General features: G+C 36.9%; 1 protein-coding gene and 1 long non-coding RNA gene across 2 annotated transcripts; both read left to right on the top strand.

The window, feature by feature from the left end:
• The first annotated feature begins 1705 nt into the window (after positions 1–1705).
• On the top strand, positions 1706–5422 carry LOC114822006 (agamous-like MADS-box protein AP1). The gene is made up of 7 exons (XM_029095817.2): positions 1706–2151; positions 3716–3794; positions 3896–4060; positions 4178–4219; positions 4356–4397; positions 4544–4650; positions 5101–5422. The coding sequence occupies exons 1-7, from the start codon at positions 1967–1969 to the stop codon at positions 5198–5200; spliced, it is 720 nt and encodes a 239-aa protein (XP_028951650.2). The 5' UTR covers positions 1706–1966; the 3' UTR covers positions 5201–5422.
• Positions 5423–10117: 4695 nt separating this feature from the next.
• Positions 10118–12731, top strand: LOC139192681 (uncharacterized). The gene is made up of 5 exons (XR_011576943.1): positions 10118–10364; positions 10466–10534; positions 11272–11331; positions 12093–12163; positions 12305–12731. It is a non-coding gene; the product is annotated as an uncharacterized lncRNA (long non-coding RNA).
• The last annotated feature ends 436 nt before the right edge of the window (positions 12732–13167 follow it).

Below are 13167 nucleotides of genomic sequence, written 5' to 3'. Positions count from 1 at the left end.
CACAATTGAACACTTACCGTAATTCATCACGATTGTTGTGTCCTGAAAATTTCCTTTGTATTACCAAATGAGCAAACGCATGGCGACATCTAATCGTCTTTGCCTATTTGGGGCAATGGATGAAGGGGATGGTGAAAATTACTCAATTGTACTAAATTGGGGAATATATTATATAATATAAATATATAAACTTGTCTACTACTATGAGATCATGCACATAATACATTGCTGAATCTAAAAAAAAAAAAAGTTATTTCCAAGTAGTAAACAAAAAAATCTAAATTGGTATGATCTTCTGTGCGGACAAAGATGAAGACGATGAAAAGAAAGAGCATAACTCACTGTTGGGGTGTCCAGGAGATGTAAAGGGATGTTTAAAATTTGATGAGAGATCGTCGTGGGTTTCAGAATTGAGGTGGAGGACGGCGAAGATGTAAAGCCATACTTATAATTGGTGGGTGACAGGGCCATAAACGGCGGACTCTTTTCAATTTGTAGGGTGGTTGGGGTCCAATTGAATCATTCAATTACAACTCTATTACTACTAATGGATGCCTGGTTGGTGCGTCCTCCCAATTATGCTTTGGTTAGGGAAACAATTTTGAACCCCATATAATTATTCTAGATTTTTTTTTTTGTGGGTCTACATAGTCATGCTAGATGAACTACGTAAGAAAATAAGAGAAGATAAATGTTAAAAGCAAAGTGATGATCAGTTAGAAAGAGACAGCACATCTTAAAATCTGTTTGAGATTATTAAGCAAATAATTAACTAAAACTTAATTGAGAATCTAAAATTATTGCTTCTGAAATGGTTAAAAGTCTTTTCTGACAATAAAAAACGTTTTTTTTACTACATTTGAAAGAAAACGTTAATATTTGTAGGTTATAAAAGCATTTTCTAGAAAAAACATATCATTCTTCCCTGTAGCACTAGGATTAATATTATACATGTTTTTAATAAAAACACTTCTAACAAAAATAGTCTCAACTTCCTTCAACTCTTTATTATTCATATATATATATATATATATATATATATATAACACGATGTTAACATGACATGCATACATATATTTCACTAACAATATGGTAACCAAATGATCCCCTCCTCATTTTATGTAGGAAAAATGAGTTAGCTTAATCATTTTCAGTTCATAAGAGACTAACAGTGTATCTCAATATATTGAATAATATAAACCGTAAAGGAGACAGAGATTGACAACTAAATATTGTTTTCGTGTCAAACTGATCATGAACACATTGTTTTTTTTTGGGGACAAAGATCATGAACACATTGTTGAAATGTGGGACACCAACGAGCAGTATAATTCCTCTGGCCAAAAACAAACAATTTTTCAACCCACCATGTACTAATGGGGTCAAATCACAGTAATTTTCACCGTATAAAATGTGGCACTGTGCGTACTTACGTTCGCTGGTTACGCGTCAAGCAATAAGGCAATGGTAACTCTAAAGGCCGTCCGTACAAAGCATGCCCGAGACTCTTTGTGTCCGAATAGAAGTCAGTAAGTAGTGATCTACACCAGTGTGAAAGAAAAATAAAATTGTGGTTCCAATTACTAGCCCTGTTGGAAAGAGAGAAAACGACTGCACGGTGTACCTCAACCAATCAGAAATCGACAACACTTCTTAGAAATCCCACCGGTTTTCCCAAAACCACTTGTGTTCACAAAACCGCTTTATCTATCATCAAATCAAATGTGTGTATAGATAGCTACTAGCACATACACTTTCTCAGACACCTTCAGATATTTGCTTAGAAGAAGAAATCCATTAATTTATAACTGTATTTCTTTCTTTTTGCATATAAATAGCACAGCTTAGTATTTCAGTTTCTGGGTTGTCTTTCTTTTTTGGTTGTTTGGGTTTTTTGAGAAAGAAAAACAGAGAACAAGCAGTTGAAAGAGTTGAGTGGCAACTGAGAGTCCATAAGTATTTAATCATGGGGAGAGGTAGAGTTCAGCTTAAGCGCATAGAGAACAAGATCAACAGGCAGGTGACTTTTTCCAAAAGAAGAACTGGGCTGCTGAAGAAGGCTCATGAGATCTCTGTCTTGTGTGATGCTCAGGTTGCTTTGATTGTCTTCTCCAACAAGGGCAAGCTCTTTGAGTACGCCACAGATTCATGGTATACTATTTTATTAATTGATTATATCTCCTCCTCTCGAATTTTATTTACTAAAACCTAGCTAAAATTTCCACCAAAGAAAAAAACCTAATTTTTATTTTCCGAAAATTTCGAAGGTACGCGAGAAATTTGTATCTATAAGAAAGTAAAAGGATTTAGAAACGTTGCTTGAGAGATCGAGCTAAACCTAGCTAAAAAGCTTTCATACACCTTGCTTTATTAGTCTGTTATGTTTTCTGTTTTTGCATATTTTTGTTTTGTTTTCTTTCACTACAAATTTGTAATTAGGGTTGTACTATATACGTGTGATCTTATAATTTGGTCAATGGTTAACCCTGAGCTGTCCAAAGGTAGAACTCTGTTAACTATAAGTTGATTGTAGATGAAGTAACTGGAGTTGTTAATTTTTCATAATCTAATGCTGGTCAACTGAGATGTCGTTCCTGCAAGGTAATTAGAAGATCGATGAAAGCGGTGCTGATTTGATATAAAGTATTTTGTAATTATAAAATAGCTAGACGTACTTCTCTTATGCTTTTCTTTTTTTGGCTAAATTACTTAATGCGTGTCTAAAATTTAGTGGTTGCCTCTGACAAAAGAAACATGTTGATCGGTACTTATTTTATAGTTTTTCGTACTAAATTGAACCTAACAAATGTGAAGAGATTAAACTTGCCTGCTTGATTAAGGAGCGATTTGCTATAGTATAATATATCATTACTAATTGTGATCTTTGTTAGTGATATTAAATTAAATTAATGGATTCTGGAATATATGGTAATGGGTAAGCAGAAAAATTTTTGTCAGCAAAAGTAAAAACATCAAACAAGGAGTGGAAGCAGCAGCAAGTAGAATCCCAGCAGGAGAATATCCACTAACATATATAATATATAATACCCCTGAGAGAAAGAGAAGGCGATGGCACGGACCAAGTACATAATATAGTTTGAATATTGTGGTTTAATTATAGAATATCTGAAGTGAAATGAAAGGAAAACCCAGAAAACGAGAAGCCTGGTGAAGTAAATCTCAGATATTTATTTAAATAATACAGTCTTCAACAGAAGCTCAAATTATTTGAAGCTAGGCGACCATTAAATAGGTTAACTTGTCCTATACATAACAGTATCTTTGCTAATTATATACATATAGCTATATATTAAGTTATTAACAGTCTCCTAGTTGATTATATTTACATACGCACACACACTCACATCTGTAGTAGTATTGGAACCTGTTAGAGATGACATGCATGCTAGATGCTTGCTCGACTGTAAACCGAAAACAAGAATAAAAAGTGCAAGACTATTGCAACTCCAAGGTTTGTACTGCCTGGCATTGATTGTAATTTAATCAACATTATTTCATGTGATGATGATCATGATTAATTTTCTTAATCATATGAATATACTCCATTCAAAGTGTTTTCATAACTTCAATCAAATTATTAATCAATCAATTCATTAAGATGGGGTTTTTTGATAGAGGAGCAGGTTGCATTCTTCTATCTAGATACTATTTACTACTTTTCATATGTTTGATATTGCTGATCATGCATGTACAGCATGGAGCAAATCCTCGAACGCTATGAAAGATACTCTTACGCCGAAAGACAGCTAGTCGAACCAGATTTTGAGTCACAGGTTTGCCATGCCATGCCATCAATCTCCGAATACTAATTAACTGCTACGCCTTATTTTGATAGTGTTATAACTAATTACTCGAACAATTTCATGATGCGCAGGGTAACTGGACCTTTGAATATTCCAGACTAAAGGCTAAGGCTGAGGTTTTGCAAAGAAACCATAGGCACTATTTGGGAGAAGACCTGGATTCCTTGACTCTCAAGGAAATCCAAAATTTGGAGCAACAGCTTGACACCGCTCTTAAACAAATTCGATTAAGAAAAGTACGTACTCATATATGCTTACTAATGAGAATCAATCTCTATTAATTGTGCATTTGTACTTGCACTAGACTAATTTTGAGTTTGATGACACTAAAGTGTTCTCTTAATTTCTTTCAGAACCAACTCATGAATGAATCCATCTCTGAGCTTCAGAGAAAGGTAAGGGCACCTATAGCATTTTTTTCTTTTTTCTGTTGTAAATACGTTTAGACTGCGAGAGAAAGAGAAAGGGTACTGTGGAGGATATATGTTCGGTAGCTCATTCAAATGTTTTTGATCTTGTGCGTTGTGACAGAGAAAGGCGATACAGGAGGAAAATAACTTGCTAGCAAAGAAGGTAATAATATGCTTATACTATTTTATCACTGAGTCAGCTAGGGTTGTGGTCTGGGGCTTATATTTGGCTTTAACTTGGATGGTTTTTGACGTGATAATTTTTCTTTTCATTTTTCTGTTTTTAATTCATATAAATTGTGGAAATAGATAAAGGAGAAGGAGAAGGCTGCAGCTCAGCCCCAGGTTCAAAACTGGGAGCAGCAGAACCATGGCCTTGACCTGCTTCCACAGCCACTTCCATGTCTAAACAATGGGTGATTATTCTTCCCACATAAAATTCTTAATTCTAGGGGCCTGTTAATTTGTCTTTTTAAAGTTTTCATTTATTTATTACTAGAGCAATTCCAATGGAAATATGCAATTTTGAGATGTAAAAATCACATTTACATTCCATTTACATTTTTGGGAAATCTAAATGTGGTTTTTGCTCTAAATGGAAGATGTAAATTTCATCTTGTAAAAAAAATGTAATTTAAATCTTCAGGTCAAGATGAGTATTAAATCCTCTCTAAATTATTGGAGAGCTTTCAGCCAATAAGAGATGTATGAGTGCTACACATAAGGAGATGCTCCTAGTATGTTAATATTGTTATATAAAATCTGTTTGACGAAGCAGTATTGATGAATCAGTTAAGAAAGTTAATTAACTTGGTATCAACCCTAATTAACTTGTTTTTATGCAATGCATACGATATGATATGCAGGGGGACGCAGCAAGATGAATTCCTTCAAGTGAGGAGGAACCAGCTGGACCTGACTCTGGAACCATTATATGAATGCCATCTCGGATGCTTTGCTGCTTGATCATCAATCGTTAGAAAAAGGTGGAAGAATTAAATGGAAAGAAAACAAAACTACATATGTGTGCTATTTCTGTATTAAATTTCTGGTTTCTTGGTAAATTTGGACCAACCCTGAACGTAGTAGCAATCCATATATGAGGAATTGAACTTTGAAAGTGTTCTGTAAATCTATTTATATTCATGCCAAAAACCTGAGAAATATTGAGTAAATGTGTGAGCTAAACTCTCTGTCTATCGATTTCAAACTCTATGTGCGAGCTAAACTCTATCTGTTTGTCTCTTCTCTGAGAAATGTCCATTAAATTAAAGATATTTTTTCAAATCAACCCCTTCTCTTGAACTGATGATTTTTTCAATTTAACAGAGATTTGTCATGAATGACTAAAATGATTGATGGTAGACAATCTCTGGAACTAATTCTATCGATTTTAAATCTCAGTGACCAAAGTGAGGAGTTATGCTGTCACATCCTAGTCTCGACTCCACCGTAGTACGATATTGTCAACTTTGAGCCCTGGCCACGTCCTGACGATTTTGTTTCTGGGAACTCACACGAGAACTTCCCAATGGGTCACCTATCCTAGGATTGCTCTCACCCAAACTCGCTTAACTTCGGAACTCCGATGGAACCCGAAGCCAGTGAGTTCCCAAAAGGCCTTGTACTATATGGAGGTGAACATGTACATATAAGGCACATCACCCCCTCTTCGTTGGTCAATGTGGGATGTTACAATTCATCCCTCTTAAGGGTCCGACGTTCACGTCGACACACTCGCACCACACAACAGAGTGGCTCTGATACCAAACTGACACGCCTCGATCCCGATATTCCCTGATTACCAGGATAGGCACGTGATGGCTGACACCCTAAGGTGACGAAAGCCATTTATTGAATACAAATGCATGTTTTAATAGTAGAAATTCATACATGGAAAAGCATGATTTAACGATTATGTTCTATGAAACACTTTGAGATAACAAGTTTATTGAGGCTAGTTTGAATTATTACTATTTTTCCTATAACCCGTGTTCTTATAGAATATCTGATGGATGACGATATAATATTCACGTTTAGAACACCTCTTTATGGTATAGATGATGGATGACTTTATACTATGAAGTTGTTTTTCAAAATATGTATGTTCAATGGTTTTGTTCTTACCTAGTAGTCCATATTCCGCTACGAGACGAGGGATAGATTCTGGTTCGTCCCGGGCGACGGTTATGGTGTTGGCATAGGGCTGAAGTGTTTTCCCTCTGGCTATTAGCACATGGACGGAGAGTCAGCATGAGGCCTGGGGTAATTTTTCTCTATCTGTTTGAGATAAGGAGCCGGGATGGGGCCTAGGGGTAATTTTTCTCTATCTGTTTGAGATGGAGAGCCGGCATGGGGCCTAGAGAGATATTGGACATTCACTAGTGATTATTATATATACAAGTTATGATTTGAGACATTGCACGACATGCTAGGTTTTGGAAAACTTATGTTTATCATGATATATATGTGTTTTCATAAAGCCTGGGGATTAGTATGTTGATAATTGTTTTATTATATATATATATATATATATATATATATATATTAACTTGGTCAATTCATGTTTGTTTTGCGCCCCCTCCAGGACTTAGAATCAAGGCATACAATCCTGGTGTCAAAGCACTTCCGCATAGGCATCTTCGAGTCCTCTCGGTGTAGGACCCATTATTTATTCATTCAATTTTATATTATTTATTTTAGTATTCTAGTTATTTGTATACTCTCAACACGTTTCTTAAATGCATATTCTTTATTCTTTTCCATTTATAAGTCTTATATATCCCTTGTTTTCAGCATTTGCACTCAATAAATGGCTTTCGTCACCCTCGGATGTCAACCAACACGTGCCTATCCTGGTGTTCGGGGAATATCAGGATTGGGGCATGTCATATGCCAATCTGAGGAATTATTTTGGATAAAAAACATTTATTAAATTAGGATTTTGGTATCTATAATTGAGGTGACTTCGGAAGAATTTAGGATTTTTCTTTTTTCGTTTAGGATTTTGGAGTTTAATGCTTGATTAAGATACATGTAATGTAAGTAAGCACATGAAAGGAAAAATAAAAAAACAAGATTCATGAGAAACAGTAACTGATGTAATAATTCATTGCTCAATTGGACAAATACTTTAAGCCGGAAACTTATAGAACACTTACAGCCTCACTCTTTCAAGAAGAAAGAATTGCACAAAAGGAATCGAACAAGGGATTAGTTCAAGGAGCATATATAAGTACAAGAATCTAACACACAACGGTGACCTGCCTTTCAATATGCATCTACATGATTGGGTGACCAGAAAAAGCTCTACTTTTCTGTTGAGTCTCAAGACGTTTCACTAAATATCATGACCTAGAAAATCAATTTAACGACGGTCTGATGCAACACAAAGTTTGTCGATTGGATTAAATTTAGTTGGAAGAAGTTTCAAAATCCAAATATTTCAGGTATGGTTTGGCCAATAATTTTCACTTGGGCAAGTTATGGACCAAAGAGATTCTACCACTACCCTATATTAGGCACTTTCTGAATTAGGGTTACTCTTAACGTGCAAATTGGGCAGGTTGAGCTTCTCTCCATCCATTCAGAAATTCAAGAAAGGTGGTAATGCAATGGTGAGAACACTCCATGGTTGTCTTTAGATTCTCAGTTGTGTATTCTGCAGTCGTTACAAAAAATAGAAGAACCCTCAGCATAAGATAATTATATCCTAAAGTCAGATAATAAAAGGCTAAACACATATATTTCACTAATATTCTGCCACAAGGAACCAGATTTCACTGCATTAATTATCACCTTCCAAGCATGTGGGACATTCGTCTTCACATTCTAATAAATCATAGATATAAGTAAGTCCTGTGGCTTCTTTTCCAGATGATGATTTCTTTAAGGACTCGTTAGGGTTTTGATTTATTAAATATTAACCCTTCATTTAGTCCCTCTTGCGTGGAGGGGGTTGGACAACTCGGACTTGAACAGTAGTAGTGCCAGATTGTGCAATCTGAGGTGCCCCAATGGGTATTGAAGATGCTTCTGCAACCTAATTAGATGAATTGACTGAATAATCTCTTCTCCAATTGCTGATTGATGCTCTCTATTTCTCAATCTAAAAATAGATATTAATTAGATGATTATCAGATTTCACTACTTGATTCAATGGATTCAACCGAGATAAATCATAAGATGCAGAGAAACTCAGAAATATTAAGGTGTCAATTGAACTTAAGACCTATTGACCCTTGAATGTTTGATTATACCACAAAGCCAACAAGTTGCAAGTTGCAAGGAGGCCGATAGAATTAACAAATTACGGAAAGTAATAAAAGGGGGACTATTCAAAATCTGAAAACATACTTTGTTGTACGAGTTATGAATGAAGCTCCCATCACTATATTGGCATTGTCAACGTTTTTTTCTTTAGGATCTTTTGATTCGGAGCAAGAACAATCAGAACTCATGTCACGCCTTCAGTTTTTGAATCAGCTTAACCAGTCCCCAGCCTGCATTGATCATTACAAAAAAGGGAAAAAAAATCATATCAAGATGATGATTGCAACAATAAAAGTAAAGAAAAGAAAACGTCACAAAACTTAGGAAATCAAATATTAAATATTTAAGAGGCGTAAAAGTAGAAAAGAAACGCCATTGAAAGATTAAATTGCTCTATAAAAAATCACCTAATTTATTTAAAAGAAATATAGTATTGAATGAGTGAGAGTTTAAAGACTATAAGACAGCCTTCACTCTCAGTCCACAATAAAAAAATTCCACATAACCAAACAGAAAACAACATTAAAAGAGCGTTGCGGTAGAAAATAATAATGTTTATGTATTTTGATGTGATTCAATCTCTAAAGAGTTCCTCTGTAAGATCCCACATCGTCCAAGGGTGAAGATCATGTAAGCCTTATACGTATATTCTCATTTCTATCTAGCACGAGGCATTTTGGGAGTTCATTGGCTTCGGGTTTCGTAGAAACTCTGAAGTTAAGCGAGAAGGGGGCTAGAGCATTCCCAAGATGGGTGACCCACTAGGAAGTTCTACTCGCGTGAGTTCCCAAAAACAAAACCTTGAGAGCATGATTGAGGCTCAAAGCGGACAATATTGTGCTACGGCAGAGTCGAGCCCGGGATGTGGTGGGGGCCCGGATCCCCGAGCTAGGATGTGACAATTTGGTATCAGAGACAATCCTTGGCCGAAAGTGTGCTGCAAACGTCGGGCCCCTAAAGGGGGGTGGATTGAAAGATCCCACATCGCCCATGGGTGAGGATCTTGTAAGCCTTATATATATATTTTCATCTCTACCTAGCACGAGGCATTTTGGGAGCTCACTGGCTTCGGGTTCTGTAGGAACTCCCAATTTAAGTGAGAAGGGGGCCAGAGCATTCCTAGGATAAGTGACCCATTGGGAAGTTCTGCTCGTGTGAGTTCCCAAAAACAAAACTGTGAGGTCGTGGTCGGGGCCCAAAGCGGACAATATCGTGCTACAGCAGAGTCGAGCCCGGGATGTGGTGGGGGCCGGGGATCCCGGGCTGGGATGTGACATCCTCTTTTAACATTTAACAATATAAGTATTTATCAAATATAGCCAAATATTAGTCTCTAATTTCAAAAATGTCAGTTTTTATAAAAACTTTCAAATATATTCAAAATTTCACTTAAATAGACACAAATACTCTAAAACTTTAAAATCCAATAAATAAAAAAAATCAAAACCTATTAGATGAATTTCTAACGGCAAAATCTAAGAAATAATGGAGGTGAAACACCCCAACCCCTTTTATATTTTAAAAAAATTGTTTTAAAGCCTTAATTGGTGAGCCCGTGGGGCCCACCTTATGATTTTTTTTGGTTTTTCCCCGGTCTCTCTCCTCTTTCAGCTCTCTTTTCTACCTCACTCTCCCGTGTCTCTCTCTCGGACCTCATCTCTCTCCCTCGCTGCAACTCTTTTCCCCGATCAACACTCAGCCACGCCATCTGCTGAGAACTCACCATCTAAACCTCGTCCCTTTCCTCTTCCTCTTGCCTCTGCGCAACTCGGCGAAAAAAAGAAAATAACCTCCGGCGAGTCCGACGGCTTTCGAGGCCATTTCCGGCCAAACCACGGCGAGTTGGCCGGCGTGCAAGGTATCAATTTCTTCGTCTTGTCGAGTACTATAACTTTCCTTTTTGTTTCACTCAATTTCATTGAGTATTGAAGACGTTATACTCATTTGAATCTTACCCAGTTTCCGGCGACCTCTGAGGCTTTCGAGGCAATATCCGGCCAAACCACGGCGAGTTAGACGTCGTGTGAGGTATCATTCTATTCGTCTCTTCCAGGGCTACAACTTTCGTTTTTGTCTCGCTTGATTTCGTTGAGTAGTGACAAAATTATGGCCGTTTAAAGTGGGGTGGTTTTCCGGCCGAATTTCCGGCCTTCTTCTTCGGAAAACCAGGCCCTTCAGGCCGTTTCTCAAACCCACGGGCCTTAAGCCCGTATTGCATAAGCCCAAAGCCCTAGCCCAATCCTTTTAATTGTTTTTATTTATTTGTTATTGGTTTAGGACCCAAAAGGCCTTCGGGCCATTAGATTTAGGGCCCGCAGCCCATTAGTCCAACCCAAAAACCTTTTGAGGTTTTTATTTATTTCATGTTTTAGAATTAAGGCCTTGGGCCAATCTGAATGGGCTTTCAGCCCTTTCCCAAACCCTTTTAACTTAAGGGCCTTAAGCACTAAACCCTTTAACCTTAGGACCCTAAACCCAAAAATCCTAGGTTCCTAAAATCCTTTAAAACCCTAAACCCATCCAATCCCAAATCCCCTATTTTTATTTAAACTCTAAACCCTAATCCGGGTTCAAGCCTAAAACCCGTTTGACCTAGTTTGACCGTTGACCCCCGGTCAACGTTGACTTTAGGGTTGACTTTTCGGGTTTTCGTCTGGGACCCTTCTTAGGGTAATTCGACATTCTGAATCCGTTTCCAATGTCCGTTTTCCCAAATTCAATTGCTATTATATAGTTTTATTTATTGGACTCTTTAATGTGCTTAGGGGCAATTATTGTGATGTTTCCGTCTTCGCTGGTGGCGCAGCTTTTGGCAACTAAGTACTGTGAGTGGACTCCTTCTAAAATTACATGATTTGATAATTTAATTGCATAAATGATTAGCATGCCTACGAATTTATGATTTGATTTATGTGAAGCCTGATGATTTAATATATTGATTATCGTCTCGTGTTTTGGTGAGGAATTAATTATTAGCCTATATTGAGCTATATTTTAATATATCGTATTTTCTATAAAAATCATGAACTGGTAGACTATCTGACAGATGACGATAGGATGCTAGAACATGTTTTGAACCCCTATTTATAGTGTAGACGATGATCGGTAACCTATGCTATGAAGTGGTTATTTACGAGAGGCGTAACATTTTGTGCGTACATAGTGGACACTATGCCGCCTGGGGCGAGGATCTGGTGTTGGCATTTAGGCCGGGAGAAATAATCCCTAGCTACGGGCTGAGGGACACGAAGAGGCATTGGGCCGGGTGGTAGTTATCTCTGGCTACGGGCGCAGAGACTTAGGTGCAGGCATTGGGCCGGGAGTTATATTTATTCGGTGATCTTACTAGCAGCACACCGCGCTTACGAGACGATTTATGATTGCGTTTACTGTTTTGATTTCCGCGATGCGTTTCCGCGATGTGACTTTTGAGATATTTTGGCATGCTAGGATTTTGATTTAAATCCATCATTTATTATACTAGTTGTTTTCATTATTAAACTTTGGGGGTTAGTATCTTGATAACTGTTTTATTATTATATATATAAACTTGGTCCACTCACCTTTGTTTTGCGCCCCCATTCAGGACTTAGAATCAAGGCACATAATCCCGGCGTGAAGACACTTCCGCAGCAGCATCTTCGGATCCTCTCGAATGTAGGACTCACTCCTTTATTCATTAAATTTTATCTTAATTCTTTTTAGTGATTAGATTTAGTTGTATGCTCTGAGCACGTTCCTAAACTGTTAACTCATTGTATTTCAAATTTCTAACCCTTATTTATTTCTTATTCTTAGCTTTTGTATCAATTAATGGCTTTCGTCATCCCCGGATGTCGGCCAGCACGTGTCGGTCCTGGTATTCAGGGAATATCAGGGTCGGGGCGTGTCAGGAGGCATCGTTGCTAGTGGAGACTTGTGTAGCCCTAAACGACGGTAGGTGTAGATGGTTAAATTTTTTTCATTTTTCCTCATTTACGTTTTCTTTTTATTTTTTTAATTTATTCCATATTTCAGTCGGTATCTTTTTTTGGTTCTTTGGTTTCGTTGATTTTTGGGAGAGAAATAGATAAGACTTAAATGTCGTTGATTTGTGGTTCTTTGCTATGGGTCTGTATGTATTTGGGTACATTTTTATTTGTTCTCAAGTGTTTATGCAATGTAGTTATTATGTAAATTACCTAATGTAACTTTAGCATAATTGCTTATGTAGTTTTTATCCAAATTGCTTTTGTAGTTGAACATAATTGCTTCCGTTGTTTTTAGCAAATTGTATGCAGCAGTTCTGGCTGGACCATTATCCACTTTAATTAAAGGTATTTGTGTCTATTTAAGTGAGATTTTGAATACAATTAAAAGTTTTTATAAAAAATGACATTTTTGAAATTAAGAGTGAATCTTTTGCTATTATTGATAAATTCCTCCACTAACGCTATTATTTCTAAAAACAAACATGAAAGAAGCGGTTGTGAACACGGAAAATTCCTGAAACGAAAGAGACAAGAACAAAACGTGCACAAACAAATATTTGTGATTTGATAGTTTTGGGTTACAATCTCTCTCAAATTTATCCTCTGATTCGATCTCCGTAAGGTGTTGATTGGTAGGTGTTTCGTTGATCTAAGGGGCGTCAAGGCTTGATCTTGGATGAACAGTTGGAA

Source organism: Malus domestica, chromosome 16 (assembly GCF_042453785.1).
Source record: "Malus domestica chromosome 16, GDT2T_hap1".
NCBI lineage: Eukaryota > Viridiplantae > Streptophyta > Magnoliopsida > Rosales > Rosaceae > Malus > Malus domestica.
This window is presented reverse-complemented; position numbering and strand designations above follow the sequence as displayed.